At 34.5% G+C, this 22520-nt stretch overlaps 1 protein-coding gene across 1 annotated transcript in view; it reads right to left on the bottom strand.

The window, feature by feature from the left end:
* The window catches only part of Tmeff2 (transmembrane protein with EGF like and two follistatin like domains 2), a 235323-nt gene extending 214119 nt beyond the window's left edge, over window positions 1–21204 (bottom strand). Inside the window, exons 1-4 of the mRNA XM_076865894.2 lie at window positions 21033–21204; window positions 18558–18667; window positions 11078–11207; window positions 6383–6409 (exon numbers count right to left, since the gene is read on the bottom strand). Of these exons, the coding sequence (XP_076722009.1) occupies window positions 6383–6409; window positions 11078–11207; window positions 18558–18667; window positions 21033–21204 (439 nt within the window). The remainder of the gene's footprint in view (window positions 1–6382; window positions 6410–11077; window positions 11208–18557; window positions 18668–21032) is intronic.
* Window positions 21205–22520: the final 1316 nt, after the last annotated feature.

The following is a 22520-nucleotide window of genomic DNA, read 5'->3' as shown; positions in this document are numbered from 1 at the left end:
AATATTGAACAGAACTGTAGTATGATCTTTCCTTCTATTTTAAAGGAATCTCTTTCTAAAAGTCTCAGGTCCACCTAGAAATACTTTGCCATGCTTATAGCCCTGTGAAAAATTCTTCCTTATAATACACAGAATCGAACCCATACCACAAATCCCTCCCACATTGTCTTCATTGGTTTCCTGTTGGGACAATATGCCTGCTGCTGTAGTTTTAAGAATTATTATTTATTGTTTTCAAATGTTTAACATTATTCCTCCTTTCTTATCTATCTTCTGTAATTTAAGTTTCTTTGGATACATTTATGTTCCACAGTGTATGCAAAAAAGGTGATTTTACTTTCCTTCAAGGTTTCAAAGCTAGATGTCTCCTTTAAATACTAAAAACTGTATTGAATTCATACAGCTATTATTATCCTAGCATCAATATTTTAAATCATGGGCTTAAAATTACTAATTAAATATTCAAGTCTAATTAAACTGTTCATAGAAATTATATTCTTAGAGTAAATGGGAATAAAATGCAAAAAAATGAATTCTTATCATTTCATCTTTAATTTTTTGAAGCTCAAAGTTGCTTGCATTCATTTATTATGATCATCTTTCCTGTAAGTAAATACTATTCTGTTTAACTGATAAAATAAACGAATCACCCAAGGAATTGGAGACTAAAACTCTATTAGGTATCCTTAAAGTCAATTAAAAAATCTAGAATGTGAATCTCTGAATTCATCATCCAAAGCCATTTCTATCATACTACACATAATGACTAAATTTCTTCCTCTATATATTATTTTTAAAAACACATAGGACAACTCAGACAAAAATTTGTAGCATCCATTTCACTTTCCCAAACAACCTCTAGAAATTCAGAAAACTATTACTGCTCTATTGGAGGGAGAAAAAAATTCTTATTTGTAAAATGGTATTCATGTGTGAAATACACTACCATACAGCCAAGCTAATAATAAAGTTCCCTTCTCTTCCCTTTCACTTTCCATCATTCTCACTTTGTCTCCCTCCTTCTGTTTGCTTCTTATATTTTTCCAACATTAATATCCATTACATGTTCCTCATTCATTCTACTTCTATGTTATTACTCCATTTCGGTATTGTTTCTCTTTGAAGTAAAGAGAAAACAAGATAGATTCCAACTTATGAAAGGCTGAGATAAGATTTCAGTTGAGGTTCAGATAGCCATAAGCTCATCTTCAGGCAAAAGAACAGCAGCTCTCAGGTTTAGCACAGCAAGAGGAGTTTCTACTTTCTACCTCTTATGGATTGTCTTAGAAGACTCTCAGACCCTGCATACTTGGTGGAATTTCTTTCTTGATCAGCATTACAGCTGAACTTTATACAATTGATATCTGTCATGCTTTGGCTATAATGTGAGCCCAGTGGGTGGTTGGGTGGGGGATATGGTGAGGCTTGTGGTGTTTGCTAGTGTCTGACTGTGACATAAAGTGGGGAAGGTACAAACTCCGGTCAGGACAAGGAATGAGTGCAGCAAGAAAAAAAATTACTTATTACTTATTTTTATGTAAGGTTATTTAATGGGATGAATATTTAGTTCCTTGTTATTTACAGTATATTTAACATTTTTTAATAGGGGGTTATTTTCCTTCTCATAATTAGAATCATAATTTTCCCACTGTGTGCTAGGGAGAGAATTTATATGTAATCTCCCTGAGTGTAGAAAACTGTGATCATCTTTATCATTGCAGTTCCAGGAATCTTGCCACAGGACCCAAGTTATATTATACTTGTTCAAGTCAACTAAATTCCTGAATATTATCAAGCCCATATTAGAAGGAAAGATATTTTTTTAAAAAATGATTTCTAAATTCTTAAACTTCTTACAAATCTGTCAGTTTTTAGCAATCCACATTATCAGAAAGATTTATGATTTGTTGCAATGTCATCTTTTCTTGTTATATGTGTAGTGTTTATAAATGTTTTAATTATGAATATTTATGTAATATAAAGATTATTTGTAAAGAATTTTTTTCAGTAATTAAAAATGATATGTCAACTGATTTCTAACAAAGGTTATCTATGATAAAAATTACATGGATACTCATATGAAAATGAGACTTTATTTATAAATAGAATAATTTGACTTGTTACTTGTTGACATCAATCTATTAGACTTGTACAACCATATAGTGGTTATATTCCTCCTACACACCCATGCTCTCTTGTACCTCATGAAATAAAACTATATACATTGGATCTATCCTGTGTCTTAAATACATTTTATTTTTATAATCATTATTATAACATCCCCTATGTTAGTAAAATTTAATTGGGATCCTGTCTTATGTTTATAATAACTTTAATAGTTAAAATATAGTTTTCATTTTACTGGACTTACTTTTGATTTTTATGTATCTAGCAAAAACCTAAACAATCCAGAATTGGGTTTGAAAAAAGAGAAATAATGGAAAACAGTCATAACTTTGCCTTTAAAATATGACTGAAAAACATGGGTTAAAAACAATCCTTAAACCACCCACATATCGTTGGATTTTGAGAGGAGGCATCTTTAATACTTTTTCTTCCTGCAGTATTTGTTGCTTAAGGAAGTCTGTGGGTAGATAAGAGATTATTATCCCTCCTACACACCCGATTTCTTATTTACAACATTAAATCTCCATATATACAAGCACTTGGAACACTAATCCTTTTTGTTCAATCACTTTCTAAAATTCTTTGGAATTTGGTTGAAATTTTACCTTCCAATAGAACATTTTACAATTAATTATAGTTTATCCTGATTTATCTTTTAAAGCATGAGCATATCCAAAAAAGATACCTGAAGTAGATGCTTTTTTGACCAAATATTTTTCTTTGAAAACAGAATTCCATAAACTGTAAGTCTTATGTTGAAAACTAATAATGCAAAGTTATTTCTTATATTACAAGTTTTCTGAAACACCAGGAGAAGAGCATAGACTCTGAAATGAGAAAAGCTACCCTTAATATTTGTATGCAGTGTTTGCTTCTTATTACTCTGCAAATTGCCCTTATGAATGAATGCACATCTGTAGATCATGTCAGAGACACAGTAAACATGTATACTAATAAAGTTAACCAGTTGAAAATTTCATCTGAATGAACAGATCAATAGTTAAAGATTTTTAAACTCCTATAAAATGCATCCAAACAAGTTAACATAAATTTTATGAAACCTTTATATCCCTTTTATTTGCAATTAAAATGTTCCCTCAAATGCAATAAATGTCAGATATGCACTTGTGCACAAAGTCTAGGCTTAAGTTATTTAAAAAATAATCAAGTCTAATTTTCATTACTACTACAATATTTACTCATTTAAAAATATAGTACAATCAAAAAAGTAAAAATTGATGTATTTTAAAATAATTTCAGAATTTGGATGCTTAATAATATGATTTATGCTAGTCACACATAAAAATGTTTTCCAAGTAAATTTGTTCACTTCACTATTTGGATCAATGCACTCTATTTCGGAATTATGTTAACTTTTTGTTAAAATAAGAAGTTGGAAAAATGACCACTAACCTTCCAAAATGTTTGGAAAGATGACCTAGTTATTAACTAAACATAGTACTGAGAGTATATTCTGTAGGCACCAACTTAGAAAAATTTCTAGCTATAATTGAGATTAGCCAAACAAGCCTAGGTTATTTAATCACTCCAGGGTAATTCAAAAGAAACTGATTCTGGACACTGTGATGACTTGGTTGTAGGCACTATATTAAAATACTGAGCCAGTACAGTAGAATATATATATATATATATATATATATATATATATATATATATATATATGTGTGTGTGTGTGTGTGTGTGTGTGTGTGTGTGTGTGTGTGTGTGTATACACACACCAGGGATTGAAATCAGGGGCACTCAACCACTGAGCCACATCCCCAGCCCCCCTCTTTTTTTGGTATTTTATTTAGAGACAGGGTCTCACTGAGTTGTTTAGTGCCTCAATATTGCTTGAGGCTAACTTTGAACTCAAGATCCTCATGCATTAGTCTTTGGAGCCAGTGGAATTACAGGCATGTGCCACCATGCCCAGCTCAACTATATTTTATGTACAACTCAAAAGTTATGTAAATTGTACTTTTGTATACCACTTTAATTGTAGCTATTAAGACTTTTGGCATCTTTTAATAAATATTTTAAATAAAATTAAAACCATTAGCATTCCAGAGCACAGTCACATGTAGATTAGGGGGAAAAAAAAAAAAAGCAAATCGGTCAAAAATTAAAACATTTACCTCTAATTAAAAAAAGTTTATTCAGCTAAGAATAAATACACATTACAAAAATTTTCAGAATCCTGATTATTTAAAAGATTTAACTCAGAATAAAATAGATTTTATGCTCTAGTTTTTTCTAAACATCTTAAGAAATTTTCATGTTTCTTTTTCACTCTAAGTTACTACAATCACCTATAATTGAAAGTAATAGAAAAAATAAAAAGGAAGAGAAAACAGAAAAAAGAGGTTTCCACATGATGTATCACCCATATATTATGAAGTAAGTTATAAATGTCATACTCAAGAGATTAAAATTATTTCCTGGAAAATTCAGCCTTACTCAGATCACAAGACAACATAATGAATCAAACATTTTAATATAAAATGCCACAAGGAAAAGTAAATTCGACTTCACTTTCATTTGCATGTACTAACAACAGTGAATGAAAAACTAAAAACTAGTATCTGAAACAGAAACTATATCCTATCATTTAAAAACAAGAAGAAATGATGCATGCTGTGATAGGAGACTCAATTTTACAGAAAGGAAAAGAAGATATCCTGTGTTCTGTGGATTTTTTTTTTTTAAGATGCTAGAAAATGAACAAGACTTGTTGGAGGAATAGTGGAACAATTCAATCTCAACACAATATCTGCCAAATTAGATAGTCTACACATAAAACTAAATGGCTTGAAGGTATACAGAATTCTGCATAAAAATTACTTCCTTACAAAAGCAACATTTTAAAAATTAAATGATTTCTTAATATTCCAGTGATGAAACATCTACTTGAGGAAATGCATTTTTTTCCTTTTCTTTTTCTTTAATATTTAATTTGTTCTCTAAGCTCATCTTTTCAAAGCCTCTAAGGAAACTTCCTTGAGAATAGCATATTAATCAACCAGACTGGGGCTGGGGTCAACTTAATTTCTTGAAGTAGAGAAAGACTGTCCAAAACTCAAGTGACTGTCCAATATCATGTGATGCCGAAATGCAGTCCATGCTTGAGTTTTGACTCCTGTTCAGTTTTAATCTTTATGGGGCGGGGAGGGGGGGAATATGCTCCAATATGCTGCTCTAATTGTGTTCCCTAAGTGTAGTTTATTTGAATTAGTAAAGCCTTTTACTAATAAGTTACATGAGGCAACTTGAAAAATCTTCAAAGTTTCTCAATGTAAATAACTGTGCATTAAAAATCTGCTTTTCCTAAATCCACAGTCTTCTTCAAACTATGCATTTAAAACGTAACTCAAAATCATACATTTAATTATTTTACAAAACTTAAGAAGCCCTTGAGATATTTATATTTTTATTAATGGTTTGTTATTAATCTTGAAATTATATCTAGGTTTTTGTTTTGGTTTATGCACATAAAAGTAGAATTTTACCTGGCCTTCATTTGGAAAAGCACTTGAGACATTTAGAATGAGTTAGCATTAGAATCTTCATTTGGTTCTAAGTACATTAGATCCAAATTTTAAATTTTCTAACTTTCTCTTACATATTCCTACAAGCAAAGTTAAATAAAAAATATGTATCATATTTTTATGGAAAAGAATTATATTTTCATGTAACCAATAAAGCAAAGATAATATCTTGCTTTCATTGATTTAAATTTGTTTGACATTTTTTTTCTATTATGAATGAAAGTTCCTTTAATTTCAAACTACAAATTTGGTAATTAAGACATTGACCCTTTATGAAAATTATATGTGTGTTAATATTAGTATGTTGGCATTGAAGAAAGTATTATGTATTTTTTATTAAGTATTACATACTTTAAAAATGCAAATCTAAATGATTTCCTCATGAAATCTTTTTGTCCTCATATATATGCATGGAAACTTCATTTTTTTGGGAAGTTTTGACATTCTGAGTCTGCGTCAAGGACAGCTTACTCACACACAAGTAAATGAACAAAAAAAGATGAAATGGAGATAGTATATGATTGACAAATAGACTAATTTGCATGGTAGATACATTTTCTTAGCAAGGAGAATGATTTTTGTTTTCTCTTTTTCTAAAACAAAAAATGTAAATTTATTGGAGACATTTGTAATAGAATATACATAAGAAAATATCCATAATATTATCCACCTGAGTTTTTAAGTATAGAAAAATAGCAACCTCCTACCTCCATCTCCAGATCCTGATCCTGCATCTGGGAGGAGAAAAGAAAACAAACAAACAAACAAACAAAAAACAGAATTTTTATTCACTGGGAAAAAATATTTAAAAATTTGACATTTCAAAATTCAAGTTTACTTTCTTAATCTAAACCTGTAATATCATTGTGAAAATTACTGATAATTAATCTGATAATGTATAGTCACACCTATTTGTCAATTACTACTAACATAATACATAAAATCAGTTTCCTGTCACTTTTGTTCTTAAAGTTTATGAAAAAAAATTATCCACCTTTAGGAAAATTCCTAAACTTAACTGTACAAAATTCCTCAGATTTTTATTTTAATCAGGCCAAATTTGAAAACTTTAGCAACATAAAAATTAAAAATGAATGGCTTTAACAATCAGTTTTCAAAATTAAACAGTCCAAAAAACCAAGTGTTTAAAAACTAAACAAATAGTAAATAAACTCATGGTAAGGCTTATATTCTTGCAAATTTCACATGACCAAAGAGAAAACGTTTAAAGATAAAATTTTTATACAATTGATAATGTTTAACAAATACCACAATTGTTGATACTTTTATCTGCAACTAAATTGTACTTTGTTTTTGAAATAAAGAAAGGAATAAACTTAACTTGCATCTTTGGGTTTAAAATTGGGTATATATTAAGTGATGTTGGAAGAAAAAAATCATCCCCTTCTGAATTTCTCTTTCTCTACTTCTCTGCCCCCTCTTCCACATGACTAAAATTGACCAAAGTTGTCTGAGAACTCAGAAATACCCAGTTTTCTAGTTTTAGTCAAGACCACTGAGTTTCCTCTTGCTTTTACTTATCACATGTAGACATCACCTTCCCTCTGCATCCTAACTTCTTCACATTCTAAATACATTGAATTTTGTATTTGTACAGTTAGTAATAGGAGTATGATTAACATTGAAATCCTCTGTCTGATGTGCCATCATCCCACATTGAAATCTCAACCTGGATTCAAGACTTATATCCAATGTTACTTCTATGAATTTTTACTTGATGTTTTAGTTATATTGAAATAAAACTTTACTTCTATTTGTCTGCCTCCATGACATATTATTGAGAGACACTACAGAGAAAGTATCATGATGAATGAAAAATCCAAAGAAAGTTGACAAATGGAAGAACACATGCCTCCCCAATAGTCCTCCATGTTACAGCATTAAAACTGCCCTGAAGGAGCAGCGGTGAAATTGTTAGACTTAGTGGAGACTCACTTTAAGTAAATTCACAGGTTTTGAGACTGTATTACATCAAAATGTTGATTTATTAGACATTTGCTAATGTGATGGCATATATCTTTCCTTAAAGGCAAGCTAATTTGTGAAATCAATTTATAATAAAAATATTTCTTGTAAATATAGAACCATACAAATACTTTAATCATGTTTACATAATATAATGATAATAGATCAAGAAAAACTAATGCATTCATCTCCATCATTGGAGAATATTCTTGCCAACTGGACTGATAAACATGTCTCAACATCATTCCTTTTGGACAAATAGTTGCACAAAAAGTTCATATTTGCTAAATTTCCTTTTAGTATTCTTTCACAGATAAAATTTATTGACCTTATTTGAATTAATTTAGAAATTTATTTCCATATTATTTGTATTTATCAGGAATGAAATCATAAGATATAGTAATATAGTGCTAATACATCTACTATATTTAAGTTGAATGTATACTTTGTCATTTTATATTAAAATTATAAACTTGTGTACATCCAGGCAATGTATGAGCCATTCTTCTATACTTACATGCACATAAGAGAAAATGCCCAAAAGCTTATGGGTTCCCAGCTCTAAACATCACTCAACGAATGACATAGGAATGTTATTTAGATTTCCTAAGCTATTCTTCTATTTAATGGGCATAATGATACCTATCTCATTGGACTATTTTGAGACTAGCTGTAAAATAGCTTATTTTAAATGTTTAAGCACAGTCTGGAACATAATAATATGTTGAATAAACATCTTGCATATTCATTGATAGGTTTTCTAAAAAACGTGGCTGTGGGAACTCAGAAAAAAAGTGGCAGTAGTATTATGGCTTGTGTTTTCCATATATGTTTCTAAATATTCAAGGGACATGGTCCTTAAGACATTTCATGTTTGATTTGACTCCAGATACAGAGCTGGGGAAAAAAGCAGAAAAAGACTGGGACAATGAACTCATTCAGTCCATGGCATCATTAGAAAACAGGGGAAACTTTAATGTTTTTTCAATTATAAGATGAGTCATCTTGGCAAACCAGAGATCAGCAGCCTACTAAGGACTTATGAGGATGACAGAATACCTATGAAAAAATATTATGTTACTGGATCTGAATCTGGGCTCCTAGTTAATGCATTTCCCACAAGGCAAAAAGGTAAAGTGACAGTGAGACCATGAGGAAACTGCCCAGTAGAAAAAAAATATTTTGTGGACAAAAAAATATATATATATCTAAGTTAAATTAAATAAAATTAAAATAAAATTAACATAAAATTATATATTCTGTGACCTTATTATTCCTAAAGATCACAATTTGCCACCTTCAGTCAGTGTCAAACAGTCATAAAAAATAAATGGAAAATATATGAAGAAAAAAGCATGAAAAACTCTTTCAGATAAAAAAATTCTGATCTTCAATTTATTTACAGCTAAACCTGTTTAATTGGAATTATTTTTGTATTTGCCTCATCTCTCAAATCAAAAACATTTTTGATTTGCTAGTCAGAGGAAAATGCATTCAGCAGAACTAGCTTACTAATTGAATCCTGTGGAATCTAAGTGTGTGAATGAGCTCAGGACAGCTTACTCAATTGTGATTACATTTTCAACTTGGCTAAGTGTTTATTTCCATAGTATCATCCAGCACATCAGGGACTAGAATGAAAAGACTTGAATGAATCAGGAGAATGTGATTGTGTGCACTCCTAAGAGGCTGGCAAGTCAGAAAGACAGGTCTTAGCTAACAAATATAATTTGCCACAACCTTAATTTCTGGTCTATTGTAAGACTATTGCCTCATTTGAGGAGCAAATCCTTTCCTCAATATTCTGGGACTTGCCTATACTTTTCCTGGTTTCTTGGAGAGTAAGTTTCTTTCTTTCTTTCTTTTTTTTTTTTTTTTTAAATTCCATTTGGCCTAAACTGTTTTTTTTTTTTTTCATTTTTTGTTCCTTTAGTATGGCTGACTGAATTTTCACACAATTAGTTTGCTTCTTGCCTTTCTTTCTGTTTTTCCCACCTCTATTATGAGAGCAACAGGGGTGTCTCCTTCTCTCCCCCCTGTACTTGGGAAGCCCATGAGACTTATGCGTTGCTGTCACTTTTATTTGTTACTATTCACTCAAGACCAAGGGTGCGCTAGCAATAAAAAGCAGCAAAGCACCTGTCCACACTGCCTTGTGATGCTTATTCAGAAAGAGCATTCACATCTAGAGGCATAGGGGCCTAGAATCATTTAGGAGAAAAGACTACTTAACAACCAAAACCAAATCCAAAAGCCTGCACATCACTGTGAGAAATAGCACCAACTCTCTTCTGTTCAGTGTGAGAAACCTTGGTGGTCATGAGTACATCTCAGAATATTATTAACCATTAACAATCAGTAGGCAGAAGACAATCTAAGGAACATGAGACTTTTCTCCTTGTTCCTTTTCCACTCTTTCCCAGACACCAAACACACATCCTTTAACCTAATGTGCTAAACAGAAATAACTGCTATCTCAGAGGAACTTTTCAATAAAATAGGTCTATCCCCAAACCATTTTCTATTTATACCATTGAAAAAAGTCCATTTTATATCATTATTATTTTTTCCTCAATAAATTTACATAAGTCAAATTCTCAGAAATTATGACTTTCCAGAAACATCCCCATTTGCCATTAAGGATGACTCTTATGAGACCCGGAAGTTTCTTTAATACAAGTACCAATGATAAAATCTAACCTAAAGACTCAGCTCGATTTTAAAGCATAATTTTGTCAAGCTGGGCTTGCACCCCTCTTGTTTTTTCTGCTGTAATGCTGTTAAGCTTTAACAACCACTACACAAAAGGAAAACACTGAAAGCTAATGAGCATATGACGTCACTCTCCCCCTTTATTTATATCATCCTTGGTATAACAGCTAAAAAGCTTTATAAAATTCCAAGTTAACTGTCAGAAAAGACAGATGTCATTATCAATTATATCTACCACCAATACATTCTTCAATATAATCTGCTAAATGGTAAGAAGAGCATTTTGTTGAGCTGCTAATGTTAGGTATTAACTTCAGAACTTAAACCTTCAAAGATGCCCTCCAGGACATGGCTATATTTATCTAAACAAACAAAGTTTATGCATGCATAGATAGATTTCTACGTATTGTATTTGGTACCTGAGCAGTCAATCAAGATTTTCACTTATACATATTAAACTATCTGTAACTTATTCAATAACATATTATTTAATTCTTCCAATGTCCTTATGACAATTTCTTTTTTGTTCAGAGTGATTAAAACGTAAAACGACAATAATAGTGCAATATTTTGTACCAAAGAATAAGTGGCTCGTCTAGTCAATATGGAGTCTGAATTATTTATTTGAAGACAATAGGAAACACAAGACATGATTTTTGGATTCAGAATCCATAAGAAGTTCTCAGGGAGGGTCACATACATACCTGTGGCACACGATCCTTCTGATACCACAAGTATCTCACTCTGCTGTTTGCACGCAGCCTGCCGCAGGTAACACTCGTTCTGGTAGCTCTCCCCATTGGAGCCACACACAGGCACATAGTCACTGTTGCACTGGAGAACACAGATGGAAGCTAATGTTTAGTACTGGAGTCAGCATCCCTCTGAAATCCTGAACAGAAATAACAACTTACAAAACAAACCATTGTCTTCAGTTTCAGTGATGCCATTTTATCCTATAAGTCTTTAATCTTGTGAGTGCATCTCTTAAAGTTACACAAAGGCTGTGTCAAATCAGCCAAACAGTGATTTTATTTAGAGTGGAGTAACAAGATGTATCTAAATGGATCAGTTGATCAAAAACAAAGTGACTGAATCAGTTGCATGCAAAACATAAAACAACAAATGTACCTGTGCTATTTAATATTGTTTTTCTGATATATAGCCCACGTGACTTGGAAGAAAAAAAATCAAAACAATATAATATTCAAGATGTTGAAAAAAAGGTAATGCTTATCTGTATGGGGAGAAGAAGGATGTAGCTAAGATACCAAAAATGTTCTTTTTTTTCCTATTGAATTTTAATCATTGTAAATTTCTGAATACTCAGATGAGATACTGACTTATTAGTTCATTTTATGTAACTTTCCAGCATTGGACATTGATGTCGGTATAGTCTAGCAACAGACTAAGGATTGCAGAGAAAAAAATTCAAGAAATCTGAACTATATGTAAACTTTAGTGACAATTCCAAAGCATGCCTATTAATGTATATTTCAGAAAGAGAAAAGTTAATTTTTAAAAACAACCTCATTGCCAAAAAGTACACATTTTTACAAGGGAAATTAGGCAACCTACCGAGTATAGTCATCATAATATAATCACACTCCAAGGCATTAGAGATACTTGGCTGTGTCCTATACCTGCTAATTACACCAGGGATGTGATTATCTCATGATTACTACTACTGATGCACTTCATTGTTTAATTATAACAAATGTAATGATCAAGATGATTATTTATAAATGCTTACCTCTGCCAGAAACTAAGGAAGGAAAGTCATGCATAGATATATACAAAAACACTTTTCTCTTTTCTACTTTTAATTGTATTTGGACTGTTAATGTGCTGTAAATGTACAATATATACAAAATAAATCAACAATTTAGTGAGGTCACTAAGAAGGTTTTCATATATATATATGTGATACTAAACCTAAAACTCTATAATAAGTAAACATAGACTATAATAAGTAAACATAGGATTTATGCACACAAATGAACTCTCAATAAGGTAAGAATCCAATTGATAAAAAATCTGAGATGCATTTATGCTCTAATTTCTCATCATGTCTATCGTTCTGTACTCCCAATCAAGTCTTGCTCTTTGCCTTTATGTAAAATAGCTTAGTCATCCTGACAAATTTATAAATGGTATAAATCAATGTTCTCTGAAATGAAAGTCTTATGAGTCTTCCTTTTTATCACTGAATAACTTAAATATTATATTTTGCTAACTATGATCTACTTTCCTCTACACAGTAAATCCAAATTGTATGGCAATAACTGTTAACAGGAGGATTTTGTACATATTTTAGAAATCTTCTTCATCTTTCTATGATTTATAATTGTAGACACTCTGAAAACCTTCTATGTAATAATTCCTTTCCACAGTTATACGTTTCATTTCCAGACACTGTTTATTTATGTCATTAGATTTTATAAACACTAATTTCATTAAAACTTTTGATGATCTTTCATTAATTTTTAGGGCAATACGCAATTTACTTCTGATTGGATGATACCTGTGTAAGAGCTTTCACAGGATGGATGGATGGATGGGTAGACAGACAGACTGCCCCCTGTAAGAGATGTCTTCCACAGGTGTAAGAAGTATATATCTTGCACTTGAATACTGACCTACCATAGGAGTGAGCATCTCCTCTGCTACTCAAGACAGAAGGCAAGAACAAAATGTGAGCAAAGAGCTGAATTTTCCAAGGAGCAATATTGAAGGGAAAACAAATAAAGGGGACCTGTGCTCATGCCAGAACCATGGCCAGGAAGGCAAGTGAATGGATAGGTGCTTGATACACATGCTGTGTTCAGGACCTGGGATGAAAGAAGGTTGGAAGGATTTATGGGGCTTGCTAACACTATGATGGACTCTGAGCACATGGAGGAGAGATGGGAAAGAAGGAAACAGCTGGTAATGTTATAGCCAACAGACTTGCTAACCCTTTCAGTAGACACATGAGAGTCAAAATTGTGATGGACAGCTAAACCAACGTGTGAGTCCTGACATTCTTTGCCACTGACTATCTTTTAATCTCTATTTTCACCCCCAATTAAAATATTTCAAGTGTCGATTATTTGGGTCCACATTTTCTTCTGTCCCATCCTTAAAAATTTCTCTATTTGGCCTTCTCATGCACTTCTGCAGAATACTCAAAAGAAGAGTCAGTGGATCTGGAGTGGGGAGTGGGAAGTATTTATTATCTCTGTCAAGTGCTATTACACAATGCTGATATGCATCTTAAAATATCGAATAAACTGATAAAGTGTTCATATGTCGTTTCTGAGAAATGTAGTAAGCCAAATGTGAACAGTTCTAAAACAAGAGCTGCCAAGTTCCATGCACAAGCCAAGGGGAGATTTGTACAGAGCTGAAAAGAGCTTAACTGTAGATTATCACCCCAATGCTTTTGGCATTTAGTACCATGACTTGTGCTCATAACATGAATAACACAAGAAGGGAGCATGTCTAGATCATTTGCATTCAAGAGTTGGGGTCAAGTGCTAGGTCTTCCTATTTCCCTGTCTTGGTGTATACCTTATTTATATTACTCAAAAATTAAATATTTAACAAGTTTATAGTTTAGTTTCTTCTTTTGAAATTGTTAACTGGGATAATTGGGGAATTAACAAAGTTATGCTCTTAAAATAGGGAATACTTTAGAAATCTCATTATAATAAGAAATGTAAATTATTTGGCTTTTATGACATGTATTTTAACTAGCAGTCACTATTTAACATTAACACCAAAACAGGGAATTTCTAGAGTTAGGGGGAAAAAAAAGAAGAAAAACAAGATAATAGCATGAAAATATGCTAAACCGTATATTAAAATATACAAAATTATTGGAAATAGTTTTTATTAGTAATGATGATATTGCTCAGTTTTAGGTGAAAGGACAAATTCAGATGGTTAGTGACTTGCTAAAGTCTACCATGTTGGATGGTTAAAAGAAAAAAAAAAATACCAAGATTCAAACCCAGATGGTTAGGTCCATAAATGTATGTGTTGGGCAAACTTCCTCACAGAAGAAAAAGTGATTCTATTTTGCCTAAGATGTTTTTAAAATCTCAAGTTTATTTTCTAAATATGTGTTTTTCAATAGAATGATTTTGTTCCAAATTTCTTCATCACTTATGATATCAGCGATCTACCACACTAGCAGATTCAATAACTTGGTATAATGGAATATAGGAATTCATTTCTGCTACAAAGGAATAAAAATTATGTTTAAAGTGTTTCATATGGTTTATTGCTTATTTGGTTAATAAGGATTTTTAGCTGAAATTTCAGCATCTAGAAGCTATGTATGACTTATGTTTTATATATTGTCGGCACCTTCCACAGAGTCTGGCATGTAGAAGGTGCTCAACAGATGTTAAGTGAATTCTGTTATATTCCCAGTTGTCAAAGGCTTAGGAAGAATGGCTTGGAATATGGTATATTTCTCTTCCAAGAAAGAAATTGACAAAAAAACTTGCATATGTTGCAGTCCTTTGACCATTCTATAAGCAACTTTTACTTCCCTGTGGCTGAATTTCCTTGAATGTAAAAATTTTACCCTTCAAGAATGGGCAGACCTATGATTATGGTGACAGGGACTCTGTGTGGCTTCCTGAGTTAGGTCATTTAAAGAAATCCCTGCCCCCAGCATATTTTCCCTTGAGTATCAGCCTCTGTGTTATGAGAAAGGCTAAAGTAGCCCATATAGAGATCAACATGGAGAAAAACAAGGTCCCCTGCTGGTACTCATACACAAGTTAAAACCCTGAGATGCATAGAGCACCTCGCCTTTGAATGAGCTCAGCTAATGGCAAAGAAAGCAGAGATGAAATGTTTCCATTGAGCCTTATCCAAATTGAAGATTCACACTCACAAAAAAAGCCCATTGTCTTTTGCTTCTAAGCTCTGCGCATTCTGTTATACAGTCCTAGTAATGAGACATTTGTAGATCTAAAGCATGGTTTGTTAAATAAAAATATTTAATATTTGAATTAGATAAAATCTGAAAAACAAGGCTTCATTATATTTTAAAATTATAAGGTGATTATTGATCATTGTGTGATGAGCACTAGTAACTATATCCAATCTTCTCTTTCTCCCTCCCTTCCTTCTTTACTTCTTGCCTTCCTTTCTTCTCTTAATCTATTATTCACCTATCTACTGTATTTAACTTTTCACTGTCATAATTAATTTACCAGATTGATCAGCATATCATTTGGTATATAGGACAGGAAGGTAGGATGCAAGAGATTGCCATTTTTGTAATTTATATAATCACTTAAGAAATAGTTGTATAGATTGAGTATCTCTTATCCAAAATGCCTGGGACAAGAATTCTTTCATATTTTATAGAGTTTGGGGGATTTTGGAATACTGGCATAGACATTGCCCTGTAAACATCCCCAAATCAAAAGTCTGAAATCTAAAATACTCCAAAATCCAAAATTCTTTTAGTATCATATACAACTTCAGAGCATTTTGAAGTTTGTATTATTGGATTAGGGACATTCAACATTCATTGTTTTGTATATTAAGAATTATCCACAAAAATCTGGCATTTTGTCATTGATATTTTCATTTTCATGTCTAATATCTTGGGGGGAAAACTGCATTTGGTGTCAGGATCTAGCTTCTTACTCAAGGATCACCACTTAATGGTGAGTTACTTACATTTATGAGCCTTGTTTGATTCATATTTAAAAGGAGAAGAAAAAAACTTACCTAGTTATAAGAAGTAAGTGAGATAATAGGTTTAAAGGGTAGAAATAAATTTACTTAAAATTATCTAAGGGGGATAAATGCTAATATATCCCCCTTAGTCACTTTAATGGGTCATTAATAATACAAATTGGAAGACATTATAGGTTACACGCATATATGGCCATTTCTCTTTAAAATTATCTCTCAGCAAGAAAGACTATAGTTTGTATCCTATTTAGAAGGGAAGAATTCATGTTTCTATGTGAAAATGCAAAGGAACCAGAAGTTTAGAATTGTAGGTAGAAAATTGTAGGTTTTCAGAACTTCTCACCTTTCTTCAGGTACTAGTGCCGAAAAACAAAACCAAAAAAAAAAAAAAAAAATTAAAATTCACGTGAAAGTACTGTGAGAAGACTGTATATATTCTATATTCCTGGTATATGCAAATTCATTATTGCATATACTATTCTATATTCCCAGTATATTCAAAATCTAAATTTTCTACTAGGAAGATATTTATTTCCTTCTGCCAGTTTGACAACTATGGCAAAACACACATTAATAGCAGTAGTGATCAAGTAGTAAATTTAAAAATTCACCTTTTAAAAATTTTACATTTTACAAATTTACATTTTTGTTTCTATTTAAACTTGCATTCATTGACTTCTACAATCTATTCCACTCAAGAATTTTTTAAAAAATTAATGACAAATATATTAAAAACACAAATATCTTTCTTAATAAAAATTTTCCAGAATCTTCTGTGGCAGCTGAAAAATCAAAAACAATTCCTTTAATAAGAAAAGTGTACTTTTCCATTTAGTAGCACTCATCCATTTAGAGTTCTATCTACTCTTCCCTCCCCTCAAGGTGAAATATTAGAACATGGCTTTCCATTTAAGGAATTTTCTTCCTAGTTTATTTTATACTGTTTATGAATTAATTTATTATATCTACCCTTGATTACAAAAATAAGACAAATTTATGAGAACCACAAAGTTAAAGGGAAAATTTTCAGAAAATCCTGTATGTGTGTTGTGGGGGGTATCTATAGTTAGTGATGTGTCTAACTTTTTTTTCCCTGTTAACATTTTGGGGAAGTATGAATTGGGGAGTTCTCATGTTCCATTTTCTCTTGTAGTTCATTGAAAGAACATAATTACATTGCTCAGCATAGTGGAGACTTTGGAAGTCTATGCATGTTAAATGTGTTTTTAACACTAGAGTATGGTCTTAATACTGGAGTATAGTCAGAGCAGGAACCACCCATAGGAAGTGGTGCACTTTACATATGGCACTTCTTTTACTGTGTTTCTGAGAATAAAGAAAATAAAGTCTATGAAGCTTTTAGTCTATGTAAAAGTCACTCAAACTATATTGAAATATGAATCCCCTTATATGTTTCAGTGAGTGGTTAAATTCAGTATAAGATATTTAAATTTCTTCAATTCTAAATATTACACATTAAGTCAAATGTTTAGACAGAATTTGAGATTGATGTTTTTATTTGTTCTATAACTTCCTTTTACTTATATTCTTGGAAAGTATTCTTATCTCACCTATAGAGTTTTGTTTACATGCGTATTTCCTTGTTGAATCTTATATTGATGTCAAAGGATATTTTAAAAAGTAAATAATACTCAAAAGTGAATACAGAATACTCACACAACATCTATGTAATTGAAGGTATATATAATTACATGAATATTTTGAGAGGAAAAGAAGGTTTATAATTTACACTATAGAAAGCATTTGTTAAATGATGATAATAACATTGAGAGTTTTATCTTCTAATAATCTAGTTTTAATGATACCTACTATACAACTTTTTCTGTGTTTTCATATTTGAAAACTTTATAACACGAGACCAAGAGAATTTTTCTCATGTTCATGAAGTGACTTGCAATTCAACGCAATGTGCTTATTTTGATTCATGGGAGATTCAGTTCTAATTCAATATGGTATCCACTGAAAATTAACACATTAATAAGGTCCATAATTTCCAAACTAGATCAGTAGTTTCAAAGTCACATTAATCAGAGATTATTTAAATATTTAATCATATTGAAAGTAGAATGAAACCCAAGACCATTAAAACAAAGAACAATAAGTTCAAAATATGATATCCCTAGTCAAAAGGAACAAAAGTATACAGATCCACAATTTTTACTGGTCAACTATTTTGACTATTACCCCCAGTCTCTTGACTTTCAAAATGCACACTAGAAGGGACAGCATATATAAAAAGTGCAACCTGAAGCTTTCTACCTCCAGTGGCATGATAAGTATGGTACACACAATTCTTCAAGAGGTGACATCTTCCTGACATCTGTTGGCTCTCTTGCCAATACTTTTGCTTGATGCCATCTTTCCTCTTAGCTCATATAGGTATAAATTGACAAGTGATGGTTGAAAAGGTTGCTTCCTAGTTCCTTTAATGAATTTGAATATGCAAAGACATCTTACCTTGAACTGACAGACGCAAGTCACAGTGTCTCCAATTCTTAAACATTCTCCATCGAATTTACAGGTGTTGGTGTCACAGAGGAAGAGATCATTTTCTCTGTCATCATAACCTCAAATTTAAATAGAACACTCTAGTCATTAAAACGTATTAGATTCACCAAAGGACCACCTTGAATCTTTAAAAGAATTTCCCTAAATTTTAATTCCAACAACCAGGACACTCTCCACTAATAACCTCATAAGCTAGTTAAGTGATCAACAGTCATTTACATCCTTCACAGATATTTTGTAGTCAATTTTCTTTCAATATCCTCTTTTAATAGTGCATTTCAGCTTGGGTGAATACTGACAACAGTCAATGAAAGTTTTACATTTGCTACCTATCATCTTTAATTTTTTTTTACTTTTTTTGTTCATCAAATGGAAAATATTTTGGAAAACTCAACATTTTGGGAAAGAGCTGGTGATGGTCTATGAGTGCTATTTTACCATTTCTCCATATTTAACTGTTCTTTTTAAGGTCTGAAACTATCCCTTATTTGGAATTTCTCCAGACAGAGAGGAAACAAAGCCCCAATAATAAAGATAAACAGGCACAGTGTATTCTGTGATGGTCTGTCTGGCTCAAATGAAGATTGATCACCTCTAAGTTAACAGGGTAGGAGGGGGATGCCAAGTTCTTGACAATCTGCCTGGAAAACCAGTTCATTCTTTTCAGTTTGTGAAGATTCCTTTAAGATATCAGGCCAATAATGAATTTCTCTATTGCCAATATTAATGTCACATTTCAGTTAGTTATTTCCCCAAATAATACCACAGTTATGGATGAAGCAAACCAGTCATGTTGGACTAAGAAGCCATCAACATTTGAAACAATTGATCTTGAAGATTATTTAATGTTCTTATAACAAAGCATCTAAAAAGTGACAAGGCACCTACGAAGTAGATCTTATTCTTTCAAAAACAGCTTATGTGCATGCATAAACCAATAATAAATTTTAAAAACATGTGAAATTTATAAAAATGTCAAATTTAGAAATCACCAAAAACATAACAAAGATCTATTGACCCAGTGTAACAGGGTTGCAATTCTCAACTTATTTTAAAAAGGATAAATTAAAAGGATGTATAATAATTTTCCTCTTGGAATTTAGATCAGTAATAACTAAGAGCTACATATTCTTTCACTTATAAGTTACAGTTAGTCATCTCCTCCTCTCAAAAGTTACATACACTTTGGCTCACATACATCCCTGAAACTCACTTCATTCGGAGACAGATTTAACTGTAGCAGAATTATATTTACAGAAGATGAAAAATTACATGCACACTTGCTAAAACTAGAACACACCAGACCTAGGGGACAATACCCAGGCATGTTAATGGAGTTTAAAACGCCAATGAAATCACACCACAATTCCACCTGGTATACTACAGGCTGTCATACTGAAATGCAAAGACTGCTAGGAGTGCAGGAACTCCCATCCTATGGCCCTATTTAATTAGCAGGCTTTAGCAGAGTGAAGGCTGCCAAAGCTCTTGCTTTCAGACTCTGAAGGGACCTGAACAAGTAAGAGGTGCAACAGACCCACTCCAAACCCTGTCCGGAAATGGAGGAGTCAGAGCCCACAGAGGTCAATTCACCTTCTGTCCCCCTGCATGCGAGCCTTCCCAGCCTTGGTCATACCTACTCTGGCCTGGGAAATTTGTGAAGGGTTCCTTCTCAACTTCCCTCCATCACACAGGAGGTTAGCGAAGTAGAGGAGGGGTATCTTTGGACTGCAAAATCAAATACAATGTCTTTTGCAGCAAAAGAAAGAGGGAGAGAAGGGGGAGGAGAAGGAGGAAGGGAGGGAGAGAGAGAGAGAGAGAGAGAGAGAGAGAGAGAGAGAGAGAGAGAGAGAGAAAGAGAGAGAGATTTGAGATTGATTGAGATTGATTCTCCTGAAACCTACTCCTTTAGAATCTAAGTGAACGGGTCTTGAATGTAAGACCATCATACTCTCTTGGCACTTTTGCCAGGAATCAGTGATTCTTCTGCAGTCACCATTTGATTTATTGCTTTCTCGCTTGTTCTTTCTCATAAAGTTATTTCTCGCTCATCGTAGTCAGACTTTTTCTCTAATGAAGGAAAATGTTCTGTTTAGTGTTTCCCATAAGGTTGTTACTGTTTTCAGTGAACCCAGAAAACCATCCCGTTTAATATTTTTCAAAATCCTCGAGGCGTCAGTGTAAGTGCAAGCATTCAAAGGTTCCAGCACCTGCACTTTCTGCCCATTCCAGTAGCCCCCCCTTCACTCCCCGGAGGGGGGGGGGGCTGGAACAGCTCCCTGTTTTTCTCTGGAGGGAGGTAAGGGGTTTCAGGTTTGGGGCGGTGGGAAACCAGAGGCTGGAGAGCGACTGGCCTATGCAGGATAGGAGAGTTCTTTTGAATGGTTAAGGGGGTCGGGTGGGGGGGCCGGGTTCTGGGCTTACCAGAGCAGTTCCAGCCGGTGGGTGTTTGGCAGTCACTTAAAGAGGTAGGGAAAGCAGCGAGCTTCACTGGGCGGGCTACAATGAGTAGCATCACCGGCAGCAGCAGCAGCCAGCAAAAGCCCTCGCAAAGTGTCCAGCTGCTGCACTGCCGCGGGGACTCCCACAGCACCATGACTAGTTCTCGCAACTCTGCAGCAGCAAACGGCTTCTGAAGAACACAGAATTTCGGGGACCAGGCAGCGGGCTACTGAGCATCCCGCGGACGGTGGCAGCAGAGACGGCGGCGGTGGCAGTGACACCCGGCGGGGAAGCAGCAGCCAAACCCGCGCATGATCTCGAGAGTTTCAGCAACATCCAGTGACCCGGCTCAGCCCGGGGAGTGAGAGGGTCCTCCGCTGAGAAGCAACTCCAGAGATGCGATAAGCTCTTGCCATAAGGAGAGGCCTCCAAGAAGCGCAGGAGACAGAAGTCCAGGAGGCAAAGGAGAGGAGCCCAAGGAGGAAGGGTGGAGGGAGAGTCAAAGCGCCCCGCAGCCTAGCAGCCGCCTCTCGCGCTCTGCCGCCCGCATCCCTCTGGCGTTTGGGAAGCAGCAGGTCCTTAGCCCGCCCGGGATCACGTGGGAAGCGGCAGTCGGACGCTGATTGGTGGAGCGGGATGCAGGTCCCGAGAGGGAGGGGTCGGTGAGGAGGTGCAAGGAGGAGGCGGCCGCGGATGCCACAGATGGGCTAGCTTGCCAGGCTCTAGCCCGAATGGAGCTAGGCGCGGATAATTCATGTGAAGAAGCTCAGGCTTCAGGGTGGGCGACCCCCACACTCCTTTATACCTCTTGCTTCACTCTCCGTTCCAGGACGCCCCCTACCGAGCTCAGGGTCCAGAGTTGCGCCTCTCTTATATGCGTGACCCGGGGCTGTGAGCACCCGCCGCGGCTGGATGGCGTCTTCTTGGAGCAGGAGATGGTGGGGGTGGAGGCGGCCGAAGAGCCGCAGAAGCAGGGCAGAGAGGGGAAAGCGGGCAGGGAGAAGAGGGAGTCCTGTAGGCGCCCGGCGCTGAAGCGTGAGGGAGCGCGCCGCCTGAGCTATATGAAAGCTGGGAATGTCGCTGCGGAGAGCCCAGGGACGTTTCTTTAGACAGTAGCTGAGAGAAGGAGAGGGTGAGAAGCGATGGTGTGAGTGTGAGAACAGCTCTGGCAGGCCTGGAAGCAGCATTTCCCACAGGAACCTGCAACCCCGAGGCTGCTCGCCACGCTGGCTCAACCAGCCTTGCAAGCTCTTTGCTCTTCCGAGTCTTTTTCTCCCTTCTTCCCTTCCTGGCCTCCCGCAGCTCCGACCCAAACCAAGGGGTGGAAGATTTGAATCCCTGTCTCCCATCACACGCTTTTCTCCAGCCCAGAGTCTGTATGTTGCTGCCACCTGGAAGGTGCGGCCAGATGTGTTTCGAAGGTCAGATTTGGTCAGGACAAGTGGTCTGAGAAGAAGGGAAGGGCTCCTC

Source organism: Callospermophilus lateralis, chromosome 9, assembly GCF_048772815.1.
Source record: "Callospermophilus lateralis isolate mCalLat2 chromosome 9, mCalLat2.hap1, whole genome shotgun sequence".
Taxonomy (NCBI): domain Eukaryota; kingdom Metazoa; phylum Chordata; class Mammalia; order Rodentia; family Sciuridae; genus Callospermophilus; species Callospermophilus lateralis.
The sequence above is the reverse complement of the archived record's forward strand: the minus strand, read 5'-3'. Positions and strand labels throughout refer to the sequence as shown.